The 18,678-nt window shown below is 48.3% G+C and overlaps 1 protein-coding gene and 1 long non-coding RNA gene across 2 annotated transcripts in view; both read right to left on the reverse strand.

Annotated features, from left to right (window-relative positions):
• The window catches only part of ARHGAP23 (Rho GTPase activating protein 23), a 168,192-nt gene extending 149,887 nt beyond the window's left edge, over positions 1 to 18,305 (reverse strand). The window contains exon 1 of the mRNA XM_033170556.1: positions 18,282 to 18,305. Within this exon, the coding sequence (XP_033026447.1) occupies positions 18,282 to 18,290 (9 nt within the window). The 5' untranslated portion in view covers positions 18,291 to 18,305. The remainder of the gene's footprint in view (positions 1 to 18,281) is intronic.
• Positions 1,537 to 17,925, reverse strand: LOC117059069. The gene is made up of 2 exons (XR_004427890.1): positions 17,661 to 17,925; positions 1,537 to 1,774 (listed from the first exon to the last, which is right to left on the reverse strand). It is a non-coding gene; the product is annotated as an uncharacterized LOC117059069 (long non-coding RNA).
• Positions 18,306 to 18,678: the final 373 nt, after the last annotated feature.

The raw sequence follows: 18,678 nt of genomic DNA on the forward strand, positions 1-18,678 counted from the left end.
GCGCATTTATAACGTTTTAACTGACCAGTACCGATTAGTCCCAAGTGCTTTGAGATACTGAACTCTATTGAATTTTAAGCCGATAAATATTTTGGTTCTATGAAATGAGGGAACAAGCATAGCTGTAGATCAGTGGGAGAGGATGTACTTTGCATTCAGAAGGTCCCAAGTCCCACATTTGGGACATAATATTCAGATGGCAGATTGGGAAAGGTTATGGAAGTCAGATTTGAAATTTACTGCATGTTGTACATTTAAAGAAAATTATATGAAAATTATGTACCAGTGGTATTTGACTGCTAATAAGATAGCAAAAAATGTATAAAACAAGTTCAAATATCTGCTGGAAATGTAAAGAAAAAGAAGGCACCTTTTTCATATGTGGCAGACTTGTAATAAAAAGCTTTCTGGGAGATGATATATAAAGAAAAAAATGTTTAAAATACCGTAACCTTTGTTTAGAAACCAGAAGCTTTTTTATTAGGAATTACAGGTACCGATATCCCAAAGGAGCAGAAAAGCCTTTTTATGTATGGAACAACAGCTGCTTGGATGTTACTAGCCCAGAAATGGAAAGAAGACAAAGTCCGTACCAGAGAAAAATGGCAAACCAAGCTGATGGACTATGCCAAGATGGCAAAACTAACTGGAAAACTCAGAAACCAAGAGGATAAAAGCTTTATAAAAGAATAGGGAAAATTTATAAGTTATTTAGGAGACCACTGTAAACAGATGGAAACAAGAACAGGATTTTGACTCACTTGTAGTGTAAAAAAATATTATGGACAATATGGTGTGATATAAAAATTGGAGTACGGATGAATATGCAGTTGTAGATGCTTAAAATGAGACCCCATGGAGGGGGTGGGGGGAAGTCTCGAGATTCAGAGAATCTCTTTATATAGATTTGTTTTTTACAGTTTGTGTTCATTTATATTTTGTATTTGTAAAACCAATAAAAATTATTTCATAAAAAAGAAGGTCCCAAGACCAATCTATGGTATCTCCAGGCTGGGTAAGGCTGCTCTCTAAAACCAAGAGGAGCTGCTGCCAAGCTGGGGTATACCAGAACTGGGAAGACAGTGGGCCCCTCTGGATGTTGTTGGACTCCAACTCCCATCAGCCCCAGCCAGTATGGCCAATAGTCAGGAGTGATGGGAGCTGGAGTCCAGCAACATCCAGAGGACCACAGGTTCCCCATCCGTGGGTCCAGACAATAACAAGGAAGATGGTCCGACGGTCTTGACTGAGTATAAAGCAACTTCCTATGGAATACCCATGGCAAGCATTGTGCTGGAGTGAATCAGGCAGGAAAGATCCAGATGCAGAACACCGGGTTCCTTGTAAATGTCCCAGGCAAAATTCACGGAGTGCTTCTCCATTTGCTCAAACAATTGAAACAACCTCAGGTTGCTGGGCTGTTAGAAGCAGCTCTGCCCGGTACCTTGACTGCCAGTCAGAGCACTTATTGGTTGATAATGCTTATTACAATGTTTATTAAAATATCAAAAGCGCTTTCCTTCTTTAACCACCACCACCACCACCACCCCTCATAAAACAACCTTTTTAAAATGTACACAACACTGCCAATAGAAAGTTTAAAAGTCAGAGAAACAGGCCAACAAAAAGCCAGCTATTCGCTGCCTTGTGGTTTATAATCACTCCACTTGGGTTTCACTCTTCTGCTGTGCTCTATGTTATCGTTTCACTCGATATTGTTTTCCCGGCTTTTGCAAGCCGCCCCGGGAGCTTTGAAGGGCAGCAGAAGAATGTTCTGGAAGAAACAAACTCATAAATAAACAGAAACAGTGGGTTCCTTATCTTCCGCGGCTTTAAATGCTCTCTTTCTCTCCCAAGCTGTTTTAATAGCAGTCTGATTTGGAGAACGGGTACGTAACAAAAAGGAAGGTCATCAACTCCAAAAGAGTAAGTGGGATGACATTCGCTGCAAGCTCAGTGTGTACTGAGTGAGAAAACGGGGACTGGAAATAAGACGGCGCTGGAAGGAACGCAACGGCCCATGAGTGCATCTCTGAGGTGGGAAAGACAAGCAGGAAGACTATTTCAGATCGACGTATCAAAGGTGTATCTGTGATGCACAGGCTAAACTTCTGGCATGCACTAGAGCAGGCATAGGCAAACTCGGGCCCTCCAGATGTTTTGGGACTACAACTCCCATCATCCCTGACCACTGGTCCTGTTAGCTAGGGATGATGGGAGTTGTAGTACCAAAACATCTGGAGGGCTGAGTTTGCCTATGCCTGCACTAGAGCTTCAGACAGTAGCTAAGGTCAATCACCAGGTTATAATAATAATGATTATTATTATTATTATTATTATTATTATTTTGTACCCCACCCATCTGACTGGGTTGCCCCATCCACTCTGGGCAGCTTCCAGCATATACAAAAACATAACAAAACGTTAAACGTTAAAAACTTCCCTATACAGGGCTAGGTTATGTGTCGTTCCTTCTCCCTCTCTCTCTGTTCTCTTTTCCCTCCCTCCTCTTTGAATTTATTTTTCCTCAAAGAGTATTACTTCTTACTGAAATAACTGGCGTCCTGAAGAGCAAGGTAGGAAGATTGCAGGTAGACACTTTTGTTCTCGGTAGCCTATGCTGGCAGTGGGGAACATCTGTGGTCCATCCAGATGTTGTGGGACTCCCAACCTCCGTCAGCTAGCATGGCCAATGGTCAGGGGTGACTGGAGCTGGGAATCAGCAACATCTGGATGTCCACAGATGTTCCACAACTGCTGGCACAAGTCCAGTCAACAGCTCTTACTGCCTTTTGCATTTGCCATATAACAAAGTCTTACGTTGGTTGTCACATAAGAGGTGGGGAAACTAAAAAGGCTCTCCATAAACCAGAATAAAACTACTTTAACCAACGGCTAATAAAATAAAAGATTAATAAAAAACTGAAGAGCACATTATCCTAAGTTGCTCCCACTTACAATCTTGGGGCTGTTGTTCATGTGAAGCAAACACATTCCTTTTCCTGACTTTTTGATATCTCCCTGGTTCCCCCTTGCCCCAACCATGCCTGTCCTATCTTCTCTGCCCTTATATCAGGCGGGGAAGAATTCAGAATGGAAATTTATTCCTTCAGGAGGGAAAACAGCTGAGCAGCTTGTACTCCCCCCCCCTTTTTCTGCTTCTCGTGTCATTGCATCAGAATGGCTCCGAAAGGGTTACAAAGGACCAGGGCTTGGATCAGTGGCAATCTTGGATAAACAAGGGAAAGCAGCTGACAAGAGCATGGGAGGCTAAGGGTGGTCTCTCTTACAGGAGACAGAAGGCAAGGGTGGATTAAGGCTTATGCATACCTTATGCTGACCCATATTTTGGAGGGCTTTCTTGACCTAACGAAAATTGCTGCCGCCTGATGATTAACTACTGAGCATCTATTTACAGCCAAACCACCACCAATACCTCCAAGACAGGATCAGGTCTAAAGACCTTTGGAAATCATGGCATTGTTGCATCAGCACAAACAGAAGCAGCCACTTATGCACTATTATTGCATAAATGGCGTGTTGCAAAACACACCTGCCAAAGAGATTAAAAAAAAAACAAACAACCCAGGTTTGGAGAGGTCCCAGATGATGCTAACAAGCTCCCATGAAGAGGAACTGCTAGGTCCAAGAGTCTGCAAGATGAAATACAGGGGGACAGCCAACATTGTGCCCTCCAGATGTCACTGGGACTCTCAGCTCCAGCCAGCATGCCCAATGGTAAGGGATGATCGGAGATGTAGTCTGACATAACCTGGAGATCACTACATCGGCTACCCGTTGTAGAAACTGCAGAAATCACAGTGTCTGTCCCAGAATGGCCAACCAACTCTGTGCATGTCCAGACAAGAGCGGTGGTTAAACTAGAGCAATGGTCTGAATGCATAATACCAATCCTGGCCTGACTGCACTGACTACCATTTAGTTTCTGGGCCCAATTCAAAATGCTGGTTTTGACCTACAAAGCCTTATGCATCTCAGGACCCTAATATCTGAAGAGTCACTTCATTCCGTATGAACTGGTAACCCAGACCCTGCAATCTTCATATTTTCGGTGTGCCCGCTCCATGGAAGGTCCAGGTGGCAACACAAGAACGGGGCCTTTTCAGTGGTAGCTCCCCACTTGTAGAACACTCTCCCAAGGAGGCTCACTTGGCATTATCACTACACATCTTTAGGCAGCGGGCAAAAAGGTTTCTCTTCTACCAGGCGTTTGGCTGATTTAACGTTCTATGGCTTTTTAAACGTGCATGTGGGAGCAGGGTTACTGGTTTGTTTTTGTTTTATTATGTATTTTTCTGTTGTGAACCGCCCTGGGATCTTCGGATGAAGGGCAAAATGCACATTAAATAAATAATGATAATAATTCATAACAACAACAGAAGTCTGCAACATGGAGCAGTACAATAAGCTTCAGCAACAATCCAAAAGCGCCATTATAAACTGCAAAACGTGTCCTCTCAGTATTCCATCAGCATAGGTGGAGCAGGTTTAAAACCTACAAGGACACGATGGGGAGAAGGCCAGCCCCAAATTTCCCTCCCCTTGCGCTGTACACTTCTCTCAGGATTATTGCAGAAGACATTTTCTTATCGTACCTAGATAACTTCGTAAGCCTGCTGTTTCGGCCTGTCTCGCACAAAGTTGTCTCAGAAAAGAGAGCTGCTCGGGCCTCGAAGGCAGCAGAGCTCTTACTTCTTAATTCGGGGCTCAGGCAGCAGCTTCTGAGTATCAACAAGGGAAAGCCACTTTGCCTCATTTATTTTTATTTACGACATTTCGACTACACTTTTCTTCCACCACAGAACCCAGCGAGGCATCTATGCCTATGGTTCCCAAATTTTTATTCCCTACCACCCACCTCACAGACCACTTGAGCATTGATAAAGCAGTGCTCGGAACTCCCATTGTTCTAGGCGCATTTTGCGACGGGATTTCAGTACTGGGCCTAGGATTTCAGATGAAAACTGCAGAGTGGAAAGAAAGGAGGACCTTTTTCTGCCTCCCCACTTCCAGCTACTCTCTGAAGACTAGAGAAGAGACCCTCTTAAGAATATTAGGGGGGTGGGCAGGGGAAGGACTAGAACACGTGAAAAATGAACATAATATTTTAGCTGCACTTCATTTTCAGCTTGGTATTCTTCTTATTAAAAAAAGCGCACCTAGACACTCCATTGCAGCGCCCATAACCTAGGTTTAAGGTGTCATTTAGCTCCTACCTTTCACATCTGTTTCTAACAATGTTATAAAGGTCTTGGCGGACCCATCTAACGATATTTTCCCCCTGCTGTTTTAGTCATTGGAATGCATAGCACGTTATGTTTTTTTAATTGTAATTTTACAGACGTGCCATGCAATACCTGAATGAAGCTTGTGGACCACCAGCAGGCCGCTGACCACATGCTGGAAACCTGTGGTATGTGTGAGTCCCAGGTGGGCACCCGTCCAGGCACTGACCAGACAGAGACGCAGGCCTTGCTTTTCTTCTGGCAAGGCAATTGTGGCCTCCTGCATTTCCAGGCCACACCCTGAGACACATTTGCTTATTATTCCATTATATTACTCCACGGCTGCTACTGTAACATGATCACAGAGGGGAGGGCGGGATGCTAGATTTAGCTCCATAGTCATCTGCCCTCCACTTTTTTAGACATTAAAAATAGTTGATTTAAAACAAGCTAAGCCCAATTAAAACTGAGTTATCTGAGAGCTCCGGGACCTGGCTCAACACCATCTTGATCGGAAGTTCGCTAGATTTAGCTAAAGGAGGAGGAGTAGGGCTACATGACCATGGGGTGCTCTACCCCCACCCCAACTTACACAACTAAAAAGAGAAGCAGGGAGAGTTTTCCTCCTCACAGGCAATTTAAACTTGTAGTGGTAAGCTAGGAGCAGAAACTGGGAAGGCAGGAAGAGGATCAGCGAGTGCCGAGGTTTCACACCTGTTTGGGACTACTGTATATACTTGAGTATAAGCCTAGTTTTTCAGCACATTTTTTGTGCTGAAAAAGCTGCCCTCGGCTTATACTTGAGTGAGGCGGGTGGTGGGGGCGGCGAGAAAGAAGCCCTTTCTCTCTGCTTGTGCCGCCACCCGCTCTCCCCAGTCAACCATTCCTTAAGAAGCGTACAAGAACGGCGGTTCTTTACTCTCCCCAGGCAGCTTGTTCTATTCCTGAACTGCTCGCATAAATGCAAACTTGGCAAAGGAGGAAGAGGAAGGAGCAGCCCAAAGGGCTGCTTTCGGGCTGCTCGTTCCTCCTCCTCCTCCACAGCAGCAAAGGTGAACCGGCTTATACTCGAGTCAATAAGCTTTCCCAGGTTTTTGTGGGAAAATTAGGTGCCTCGGTTTATATTCGGGTCGGCTTATATTCGGGTATATACGGTACGTTAAGCACCGTGATCCTGCTTGACCCCAGCCCACCTTTTGAGCTGTCAGTAATCAGCATGCAGGGGAGCGGGTGGCGCTGTGGCCTAAACCACTGAGTTTCTCAGGCTTGCCGATCGGAAGGTCGGCGGTTCGAATCCACACGACGGGGTGAGCTCCCATTCCTCTGTCCCAGCTCCTGCCGGCCTAGTAGTTCGAAAGCACGCCAGTGCTAGCAGATAAATAGGTACCACTGTGTCGAGAAGGTAAACGGCGTTTCTGTGCGCTCTGGTTTACATCACGGTGTCCCCGTTGTGCCAGAAGCAGTTTAGACTCATGCTGGCTACATGACCCGGAAAGCTGACTGTGGATAAACGCCGGCTCCCTTGACCTGAAAGCGAGATGAGTGCCGCAACCCCATAGTTGCCTTTGACTGGACTTAACTGTCCAGGGGTCCTTTACCTTTTACCTAATCAGCAAGCATGGGGAGAGGGGAGTTGATAGCCTCTCCACAGCTCACAGGTATAAGCAGAACAGAATCAACCCAGTCAGCGCTCTAAAACTCCTGGAATTGCCCTTGCAGACCCACAGTAGAGCCATACAGCAGCCCAGGAGATAGATGTTTTTCAGCTCTTCCCTTGTGGACAACCTTCCTGGTGACACATGTCAGGTATAGGCAGGTCCACGGGGGGGGGGGAGTGGGTGGGGCAAGGGATACATCTCTTACCTTTGTACCATTGGCTCCATTCCAGCCATGCAAAAGCTTTAAAAACAGGTGTTCCAAGATGAGATAACTTCCTTAGTTTAAGTCAATACAATACAGAAGGAATGGGGAACCTACATACTGCTGGGACTCTTACCTCCCATCAGTTCCAGTCAGCATGCTCAATGGCCACGGATTATGGGACTTGTAGTCCAGCAGCACCTGGAGGGCCACAGATTCCCCATCCCTCCAAAACAAATATAATCTAACAAGGTGTCTAATGAAGCCCATAAGAGTTGTACAACCAGCACTGCTTGATGTAACTATCTAGAGAGTGAGAACTCATCCAGACTTATAATAGAATCATAAAACTGTAGAGTTGTAATAGACAAGAGCAGGAATAGGCAAACTTGGCCCTCCAGATGTTTTGAGACTACAATTCCCATCAACCCTGACCACTGGTCCTGTTAGCTAGGGATGATGGGAGTTATAGTCCCAAAACATCTGGAGGGCCAAGTTTGCCTATGCCTGGACAAGAGTCATCTAGCCCAGCCCCCTTGCAATGCAGGAATCTTTTACCCAACATGGGGCTCAAACCCACGACCCTGAGATTAAGAGTCTACCAACTGAGCTCTCCATTAAAGTTAAGAGGAAAAACCTGCTCTTTAGCGCTGAATCAGAGAAAACAGCAACTGGGTTTTCCCTGGATTGACGTTTGTGCCAATTTGACGTTAAAGAGCAGGTTTTCTCAGGAAAAGTGGCGGGGCAAATGGAAAACTGCTCAGACCTATGCTTTCTTGGCACGGGAAATGCAAAGTGTGGACAAGCCCTTTGTTTAATTTCTATACGTACTGCTTAATATATTTAAAATATCTCTAAGCAACATACAGAAAACTGAAGCAACAACAGACAACTTAAACAAAATACTGCAAAAATACACAGTTGCATATAATAATGGCACATTAACATTAAGTTACTGATTTATATAAATCAGTATCCATTCATTTTCTTTCTGACACACCCTCGCTCTCTGCCTCTGCGTTTTCACCCAGGAGCCAAACAAACTCTCAGCTCACCCACAAAAGTCTCATAACAATAAGAGTTGCTGGAAACAGAGGACATTGCCCTCGTCTGGCACCCTAGACTTGCTTTTTATGGGCAGGCCCAAAGGTGAATGGTCCTTCCTCAGGCTGCCCATAGCTGTGTCCCATTCAGTTGCCTTCTCCACACCCCATTCCAGGTGCAGCAGGTTTGCTACGTTTCCCATGAGGTCCAAAGGATGAGAAGAGCGTCTTTCTTCACCCTCTGTCCCCTCCTCCTTCTCCTGCACTATTCCAAAATTATCATCATCATCATCATTATCATCATCATCTGCAGAGTCTCAGGGAAAGGCAGCTCCTAAGTCCACATCAGGTATGTCACAGAAGAGATTGCTCTGCTGAGCAGCCAGTGGAAGCCAGGCTCCTAGTACTTCTATGAGAGTCAGTGTGGTGGTGGAGGAGAAGGAGGTGGTGTTTGGATTTGATATCCCGCTTTATCACTACCCTATGGAGTCTCAAAGCTGCTAACATTCTCCTTTCCTTTCCTCCCCCACAACAAACACTCTGTGAGGTGAGTGGGGCTGAGAGACTTCAAAGAAGTGTGACTAGCCCAAGGTCACCCAGCAGCTGTATGTGGAGGAGCGGGGAATTGAACCCGGTTCACCAGATTATGAGTCCACTGCTCTTAACCACTACACCACACTGGCTCATCACACTGGTGGTGCAGTGGTTGGAATGTTTGACCGGGAACTGGGAAACGAGGGTTCAAATCTCAACACAGGCCATGGCGCTCATCAGGTGACCTTGGGTCAGTCACTGTCTCTTAGCTTAAACCACCTCATGGGTTGCTATGAGGATAAAATAGGCAGGGGGAGATAAAATATATTGGGCCTCTCCGATCCAGACTCTGTGCTGCCTGCTCATTGGAAAGGCTGGTGCCACATGCCCCTACTCCCTTCCGCAGCCAAAGACCAACACTCCTAGGTTCTCAGACCTAGGAAATATAAAAACATCGCTCTGGAGAATAGGTATCAGTTCATTTGTACAACGCCCCCAATTCTGAAACCTTGTGGTTAAATAACAGCAGGAATAATATGCATAAGAGCAGAAGCAAACGAGCAAAGGCCATACGTGGGAAAATCTGGAAAATGGATCCCAGTCACTGATGCACTGGCTCACTTTCCACCCCTGCCTAAAATCGCAGCAAATAGCCTTCAGAATAGGGCAAGTTACAGCGAAGGATGTGAGGAAAAGGAGGAAAAGAAGCACAGGGATTAAAGTATACATTGGGGTTGTCCTACATGCAGCTGAGAGACGATGAAGGCAATAAATATCCAATCCAGGGAGTTTGGGGTGGGAGGGAGGAAAAATGCAGGAATTGTTTGCCTGAAAGCCAGAGGAGGAGGAGGAGCTGCAGACAGCAGCAGATCCTGCAGACCACGCCCACAGCATCTCCAGGGATATCAAGATTAATCAGGCCTTCAATAATAAGGGAAGAACACAGGGGATTGAGTGAGAGCATATGCTTGAGATGAAAGCAGAGCCCAGGCTCCAAGTCCAGTCAAGCTCAGGCTGCAAGCCGAATCACGTCTACTCAGGAGCAAATGCTATTGAATCCAGTAGGCATACTCAGGAGCAAGTTCTATTAACCCCATGCTAAGTGAGGGACAGGGGTGGTGCTGTGGGTTAAACCACAGAGCCCAGGGCTTGTCGATCAGAAGGTTGGCGGTTTGAATCCCCGCGATGTGGTGAGCTCCCATTGCTCGGTCCCTGCTCCTGCCAACCTAGCGGTTCGAAAGCACCGGAAAAAGTGCAAGTAGATAAAATAGGTACCACTCCGGCGGGAAGGTAAACGGCGTTTCCGTGCGCTGCTCTGGTTCTCCAGAAGCGGCTTAGTCATGCTGGCCACATGACCTGGAAGTTGTACGCTGGCTCCCTCAGCCAGTAAAGCGAAATGAGCGCCGCAACCCCAGAGTCGTCTGCGACTGGACCTAACGGTCAGGGGTCCCTTTACCTTTAAGTGAGGTTAGAATTGCAGCCATAGGCTGTGTTTACACTATACCTTTCAGGCATATTCTTTCCCTCAAAGAATTTTTGGCCCTGTGCTTTACCCCTTACAGCAGAGCTTTTCAACCTTTCTGAGTCCATGGCTCCCTTGACCAACTACATCCTTTCTGCGGCACCCCGTGAGGCTCAGGAGCCCAGTTATGTCACCCCTTGCCTACAGAGCTGGCAGCCTCTCACCCCTTTTCGAACACCCTCCCTTGTGGAGGGTTCCCTCAGCCTCCTCTCCTCTCCCCTCTCCTTGGGAGTCCTCTGGGCAGCTACTGTTGCCACCGCTGGTCTCTGAGCTGCCCCCCCTCCTTCCCCAAAGAGAGGTTCCTCTTCACACTGCCCCACAAGGGCCTGGGACTTGTCTGTCTATTCCCAACAGCAAGCGCTGGCAAACTGGCTGGCAGGACTCCCTTGCTTGCTTGCTTGCTCGCTCACTCCAAGGCCGCCTCAGCTCCTGGAAACCAGAACCCCCTGACCAGCCCCAGAGGCACCATTCACCTGGGGAACATGTAGCCGGAGCAGCTGCAACAAACAGGTGTGCAAGCCTTTGGGAGGCAGAGACGTGATAGGGAATCAAGAGGGAGGGAAGGAAAGAGGGTCAGAGGCCATTGTTGCCTGCTGCACCCCTGACCATCATTCACGGCACCCTGATAGAAAACCACTGCCAGTTTACAGAGTTGAAATTCCCAGCAACACCTTGACAAACTACAGTGTCCAGATTTCTTTGAGGGATAGAATATGCCTCAAATGTACTTTGATGGAGCAGTGTGCGCACAGCCTAAGTCTCCAAATCCATGTTTAATGCCTTAGGAGAATCTGAAAATAATAATAATGGTGTCCTTGAACACGAGCAAAATATCTTTTGCTCAGACCTGTGTATCGGTTCTCAACAAATCGGGGATTAGGTGCCAAGGTAATAGTGAAGTGGGAGAAGTGATGCCTCATTTCAGAGATTAAACCTCGCTTGATTAGGAGCTGTTCCTTTAATCAGGAGACGCAGCAACGTCCTCTTCTTTTTGTTCAGAATAATTTAAAACAGCAGTACTTGTTATATGAGAAGGTCAACGGGCACACCTGTGCAACTCTGGAGTTCCTTTCTGCAGAAAACCTCTTCCAAAATCACAATAACCTCATGGGCACAAGCACACCTGAAGGGTCTTAACAAAAGAACTGACCATACTATCGGTCCATCAGAAAAAGCCCAGAAGAGCAATACGGGGGGCGGGGGGGGGGGGAGACACACCACCAACTCCTGTTCCTTATATCTCCCTTTTGTAGAATAAAGGAAATGGAGCACCTGTAGCCATGTGCAGAATGCGATATGCACTCACACTGCGTGTACAATTCGGCCACCCACGTTCCATCAAACATTTCCCCCTCCAAACGTACTCCCTTGATAACGATGGTTACATGCAAACTATCACCTTGAGATTGTAGTTTTAAGTAGAGCTGTGAATGTTCTACGACAGCTCCAACACCAGAGATTATCAGGCACAATAAAAATCTGCATCCCATAGATTTCAGCAGTTTTTGTTTTATTTGTTTTTAAGTTTGTCTAGCCCTCATGGCTAGAAAGGGTTGGAAGTAGCTGAGAAATGCCTCCAGAAGCATTCAGCAGTGTATGTGTGGAGAAGCAGGCAGGCCGAGCAGGATTTCCAGTGGTCACAGGGGGAGTAGCTCCCTCCTCAGGATGAGCGGAAGCAGCGTAAAGTTTGTGAAATAAGGAAATATATGCAACTTTGTTCACACTTTATACATGGCATAGCATTTAATTTTTTTATTTCAAAATCTGCAATTCCTTTTTGCTTTTGTATTTTACTGTTGATACGGTCTGTGGATTGAAGTTCTCGTTCTCTCTCTATCTCTCTCTCTCTCTCTCTCTCTCACACACACACACACACACACACAAACTTACCTATATGGATTCTGAACCCTTTGCGAGTCAAACGTTTTGGCTCCTGAACGCGGCAAACCTGGAAGTGAGTGTTCTGGTTTGTGAACGTTCTTTGGAACCTGAATGTCCAACACGGCTTACGCAGCTTCCGATTCAGAAGCCGCACCTTTGTTTTGAAAGTCGAACGACTTCCGGAATGGATTCCGTTCGACTTCTGAGGTCCCACTGTAATTGTCCGAGGATCCCTACCCCTAAATTCTCTATGAAATATAAACAGGAGACAGAATAATCTTTTCTAGGGAGATGGGACAGAAGATGAGGATAAGAAATTGTAGCTCTATGAAGAGTACACTCAAGCTCCCAATATTCTTTTGAGTGGGGCTTCAGATGCATGACAGCCTGAGAGTCCCCACATACCAAGTTTTAGGGAGGAAGCACTCCCCAGAGAGAAGAGTCCCAGAATCTTTTTACAACTACAACAAAAAGTACAGAGACAGGGTTTGATGTAGTGGCACACACAGCAGCACACATCTGCAAGGATGCTTCGGCAAGGAAGTGTGCATTTCGACATCAGGTGCCGCCCTAGAGAATGAGCTCAGTGCCACTGGGAACTGGCATCTGTTTCAGAAGCTGATACAGAGTCAGCCATTCGCCAATATATAATTACATATTATCTCTCATATAATGCATTAGCAGCTGGGATACAGAACACGCCGCTCTCTGCCGAATTGGCAGCGGGAATGCATTTCCACTGAGCATGCGCAAAGTGCACCCCCCTCCGCGCACCAGGCAAACCACAAACACCCCCTCCTTACCGCTGCAGGGTGTTTTTATTCAGGTAAGCTTTTAAGGGTGGCCAGTTGGTGTAATTTTTAGAGCTGGTCTAATTATTCTTCCTAGGGTTTTATGAAATTTTAATGTTTGGACAAAAGGGTTTTCTTTCTATCACTGCGCCGGGCATCGCACCATTACCAGAACATTAGCCACCTTGAACAGTTTCTTGGAAAAGGCAGGATATACATTTAATAAACAAACAAACTAAGCCTGGAAGGAGGGGAGGCAGGGAAGCCAAGTTCCCAGAGACCAGGAGAGAAACCATTATACGTGATTTGTGGTAATAGTTGGGGTCATCTTGTGGCTACAAGAACAAGCTATGATCTGGGAGAGGGGCCAGTTCCAGTCTCATCTCAAGCCTCAAACACACTACACAGCTGGCCTTATGGGAGTCCCTATCCGTCAGCCTCCACTCCAACAGAACACCAGCCTCTCCTACAGGACTGTTGCAAGGGTCGTCGTGGCAATACTGTATATGCAAAATGCTCGGAACAATGGAAAATGCCACATCTTAGTACGACCCAGTGGTCCGCAAACGAATACATTCTCTACCCCAACAGTGTTCCCAGACCCGGAAGATGCCTGCCCTGCCTGCAGACCTCTTTTAGAGGTCCAGGAGCCTCATTCAACCCCATAACAAAAATGGGAATGAACCAAAACAAGACTGGGATTTGCTGGGAGCAGCCAAGCCACCTGGTGGCAATAACTTCATTAGAGTTTACAATTGTTTTTATCTGTTTTTTGGGCTGGCAATGTTCTCCCCAGGAGAGGAGGTGCTCCGTTCCTGGATGTAATGGCATACCAGGCCGATGGGTGGAGCAGAAGGAACCCTAACCCACCTACTGCAAGCACCCCGCCTTTGACATATTATCTCTGAGTCAATGTAGCCCTCAACAGGGAAGGGGGACGGGTCAGCACAGCTGATCTGCAACTGTGAGGGCCTGGGACTCGGGCTCGGAATCGGGCTCAGAACCGGAGGAGGCTCAGTCCGCGTCGGATCCTCTGCTGCAGGCATCAGCTGAACCTAGTCTGGGGCCTGATCCTGAAGAGCCTCAGTCTGCTCTGGTTCCTCTGCAACAAACACCAGCTGGGCCGAGTCAAGGGCCTGAGCCTGTCCTGGCTCCAGGAGCTGAGGATACCTCATTGCCGTCAGCTGGGCCATCAGAGGCTGAGGTGGCCCAGAGGTCTAGTAACCCTCCGGTGTCTCCTGAGCTGCAGAGACTCAGGGCTGAGAGAAGGAGGGACCTGAGTACTCGCAGGAGGAGTGCTCACCTTCAGGCGAGGCAGGGTGGTGAGTCATCAGGGGATGACTCACCACCAGGGGACTGGCCAGTACCTCAGCAGATATAAAAGGGCGGTCAGATCCTGCCCCAGGTTGCGGGAGCAACATCGCTGCTTGCCAGATCCTGCCTGTGTTCCTGTTCCTGATCTCGCCTAGTTTCCTGCCCTGCACCCTGCCTCAGCTTCATCGGAGTGACCCCCTCATTGACTCCCTAGACTTCAGACCCAGACCTAGACCTCACCTCTTGGATTACCCTTGGACCAGCACAGCAACCATCTTATTCCTCTCCCAGGTGATGAGATGCAATATGGGCCTAAGGTCTTGGGGGGCTGTCATTTAAGCTGCCCTTAGTAAGTCACCATCACGCTTGCCCCCATCCCCAATCTGAAACCAGTCTCCACCACTATCCAAAAGGGAGAAGGGAAGCAAGTAGCAACAGTGCCGCTGCCTCTTCCCTCTGTATGTGCTTGAAGAGGGATGATGGGTGGACGGCAACAGTGAGGAAGAAGGTCAAGAGTTCTGGTGAATCCATCACTGAGCAGTGTTAGAAATTAGCCAGGTGCCAGGCGCATTTTGCAACTGGTGCAGGACCAATTGTGGCCACGTGGAGATCTCTGGATGCCAGGATGGCAACTGGGGAAAGCATAATGTCACTTAAGAGAAGGATATGAAATAAACCCCACTGGAAAAAGGCACTTAAGACATTCCATTGTGGTAAGTGTAACCTATGTTTTGCATATCTGAAGAAGTGTGCATGCACACGAAAGCTCATACCAAGAACAAACTTAGTTGGTCTCTAAGGTGCTACTGGAAAGAATTTTTTATTTTGTTTTATGTTTTGCAATTAGGTTTTCCAGCACTGCCACCAAGGTGTGAGCCTGTTCAAGGATCCATCCTAGAGTGGAGAAGTGAGAATTAAAGAACCTCAATCAACAAATTTCAGCAAGTGAGTAATCTGCAACTTTGGGTGCTTCCAGACTGGTTGGCCTTTTTGCAGATGAATTCCACAGCATGTCATTGATGCAACAACAGTGCATTCAAGGTGGATTAATACTGGACAATCCACACATTGTTCCATTTTATTAGTAGTTCTGCAATGCTTCCCTGTGTTTGCTGTCTGGAGAGGCACTCTTGCACTACAGTGTGACAAAAATCAGACACAAAAGAACCCTGGAACATTTGCGATGGGTAGAGATTTCAGCAGGAAGTTACCCGTCTACAGTAATTGGAAAAGAACACCCAACCTGAAACCTCTGCAGGCACCACTGAAAGTGAGATCACGAATAAATGCCCTGGGTACCATCATGAGCACAAGTCATCACGAATGCACAATTAACAAGGATGTGCAGCAGGCCATTTGAAAGACTGAAATGGGAGCCAGCAGCCACACTTTAGGGACACATTTCAAGTAAATGAATACTAAGGCTTAATCCTGTACTGTATAGCATATGCTAATAAGAATATCCTTAAGTGACCCAAAAAAGGGCCACCCACACACAAATGGGAGGCATTAGGGGGACCTGAAGGTTCACAGAAGAACAGAAAAACATTTAGGGGAGACAGGGTGGGGAAAACAGGCCAGTGAGAACTAATCACACTTAGCACTTTGAAGGGGCATTATGAAAACTGATAAAGAGAGTAGGAATTGTCCAGACTAGGAATTTTCCAGATTTTAAAGGGAAACCAAACAGACCGATTCTTCACGCACCAAAGATGGATACACAGATCAGCATTTGCTCTGGGTGCCAACCAATCTACAGTATGGTGAATCCTGTGGCCCCAGGCGCCCAACTGTACTACAGTACATATATTTTGTAAAAACCGGTCTTCTCCAACCTACTACCCTCCAGATGTTTTTGTACTACTAATCTCATCAGCTCCAGCAGCAGGGATGATGGGGCTTGTAGTCAAAAACATCTAAAGAGAATCAGATTGTATAATGCTGGTCTGGGGATTTAAAAAAATGTCATTCCATTACAATAAAAGGGAGGTCCACAGATCAGTGGCAGAGCATCCAGAAGGTCACAGGTTCACTCACTGGCATCTTAACACAAGGCTGGGAAATATTCCCTGTCTGACTCTCTGGGGAGCCACTGCCAGTCAGTGCAGACAATACTGAGCTAGCTGGGCACTGACCTGCAGCTTTCCCAATTATACCTGCTAGTTCCCCCTGTCAAAGCACCTGCTCGACTCCCAATATCCGGACCCTACACTGTAACCCTCAGGGTGATCGCCAGCCCCACATAAAGCACCTTACGTCCCAAATAATTCTGCCACTCGCCAAATTTCTGTGATTTTGCACACAAGCTCTGTGTGCCCCAACCTTCTGCACCAGCCCCACACTCAACACCACAGACTCTTGGTCACCTGCCCACTGCCTCTACTGCACCCCATATTGTGCAATTCGCACACACGTCCCACCCCAAGGATCCTACCTCTTAACCCGCTGGCAATGCCTGACTCTCAGCACCCCACAGACCCGCCCAGGGTTGCTGCGAAACCCCAAATGGTTCACACAGATCCATTGCCTCCTCCAACGCCTTGCTCCTTCCCTTGGCGACAAAGGTCCCCACGGACCTCTGCCTTCCACCTACTGCACAGACAACCCTGCCCCACACAACCATGCCCCTGAATAACCCCCCCCCAAGCCCCACACGATCCTCGTACTCTCCCGGCAAAGTGGATTCGAGCCCACACGAGGCGACGCCAGAATAAACGTGTGACAACCCCTCTTAGAAGGCGCTACGATATTTCTCTCACTCTCCCCGAAACAAACGAACAAGAAATAATAATAGCGAAAGATACTTTGCCCTTGAGAACAGCCCAACCCCAGAAAATGAAAAATCTTTTACCCACCCCACACAGACCCCGCCAGAAAATAAAATCTCCCCCTCCCTTATTTGCCCTGTATCCCAACCAGACCCAGAGCTCGGGTTCTGCCAGCGTTGAAAGACACCGGCCTCTCTTCGCATCCACTTTTTTTTTTTAAACCCACGACGCCACACCGCCAGCCTCAGCCCGGCCCTACGGAATGCCCCATAACCCCGAGCCAAAGCTTCGCCTGGAGCCCCAAACGCGGGCGCATCCTTCCTTCCCCCCCCCGCGCACGCGCTTTCCCTCGCACCTTAACGCGCGGCTCCCTCCCTGTTAAGACTCCCACCCTGTTTAAAACCCCACCGCCGCGCCAAGCGCCAGCCCACCCCCCCACGCCCTACAACCCCTCCGCCAGCCCCACGCGTTACTCCCAGAGTTGCAGAGCTTCTCTCAAACCCTCACCTCCCCCACCCAGGAAAAGTCAGGCACCCCACCGCGGTCCTTTTTACAACTGACCCCCCGCCACTCCATGTCCTACGCAAATACAGCCCCCCCCCAGCATCGGAAAGGTCCAAGCGAGCACCACGCCCTGCCGCCAGCTTCAATCCTCCGCCCCCCACCCCCGGCAGACCTGCCTGTCTCCCGGCCCCGCTTACCTCTTCCATGCTGGACCCCTCACGGTCTCCAAAGGGCGGCGCCGGGGCGACCCATGGGGGAGAGGAGGAGAAGCCCCGGGAAACGGCGCCGGTAGCGGCGGGCGCAGCTGCAGAGCGCGCGCGGTCCTCCCCCTTGTGGCTGCCTGTCTCTCGGTCTGTCTGTCTCCACGCCGTGGCCCCTCCCTGCCCATTCCCCACTTGCAGCCATCCAAAGACGCAGCCGGGAGAGGGTCATGTGAGGAGGCTCCTGTCTCTTTTGCACGCTGGGGAATGGGGTTGGGGGGGGGGGAGAGAGAGAGAGAGAGAGAGAGAGAGAGAGAGAGAGAGACCGGCTGAGGGAGGGGAAAGACAAGCAGCGCCCCCTCCCACCCCAGCCCCGCCGTCTGCTTGCCTGATGCAATTCTTCCTCTATCCCACCCCACCCCACCTTTTGCAAATCTACCGAGGGAAAGGCCAGGTCTGTTCGATTGCTGCCTCTCCCTTAGCAACCCATAAAGCTGCTATTATCATCATTAACCCATTCATTAAAAACCTACAAAAGTGGGGGGGGGGGTAGTACAAAAAAATCAACATCCCCCCCCCCATGCAATAAAGACTGGTGCAATAAAGCCCCATCCCCACCTCAGTCATCGCGGCCCCACATCTTTTGCAAAACGGAAGAGAAAACGCATGGTCTTCCAAGACGCCGCCCAGCCCCTCCCGTAGTAGATGCAAGCAAACGGTGCTTCCAGAGAGCCCGCTCGCCAAATACAACGACCGCCCACCACCACCACCACCACCACGACCCCCTACATAGGCTCTCCTGAGACCTCGTCTTTAGCAACCCCGAACAAAGATTGCATTCAATCCACGCGCGCCTCCCCACCCCACCCCCAAATGAATCGAGAGAAAGAGCAAGACATGCCCCTTTTGAAAATCTCGGGGGGGGGGGAACCCAATGCATGCTAAGAGGCTCCTCTTAGCCACCCTTGAACATAGGAAACTGCCTTATACTGAGTCAGACCATTGGGTTTCTCAG

Source organism: Lacerta agilis, chromosome 14 (genome assembly GCF_009819535.1).
Source record: "Lacerta agilis isolate rLacAgi1 chromosome 14, rLacAgi1.pri, whole genome shotgun sequence".
Classification (NCBI taxonomy): Eukaryota; Metazoa; Chordata; class Lepidosauria; order Squamata; family Lacertidae; genus Lacerta; species Lacerta agilis.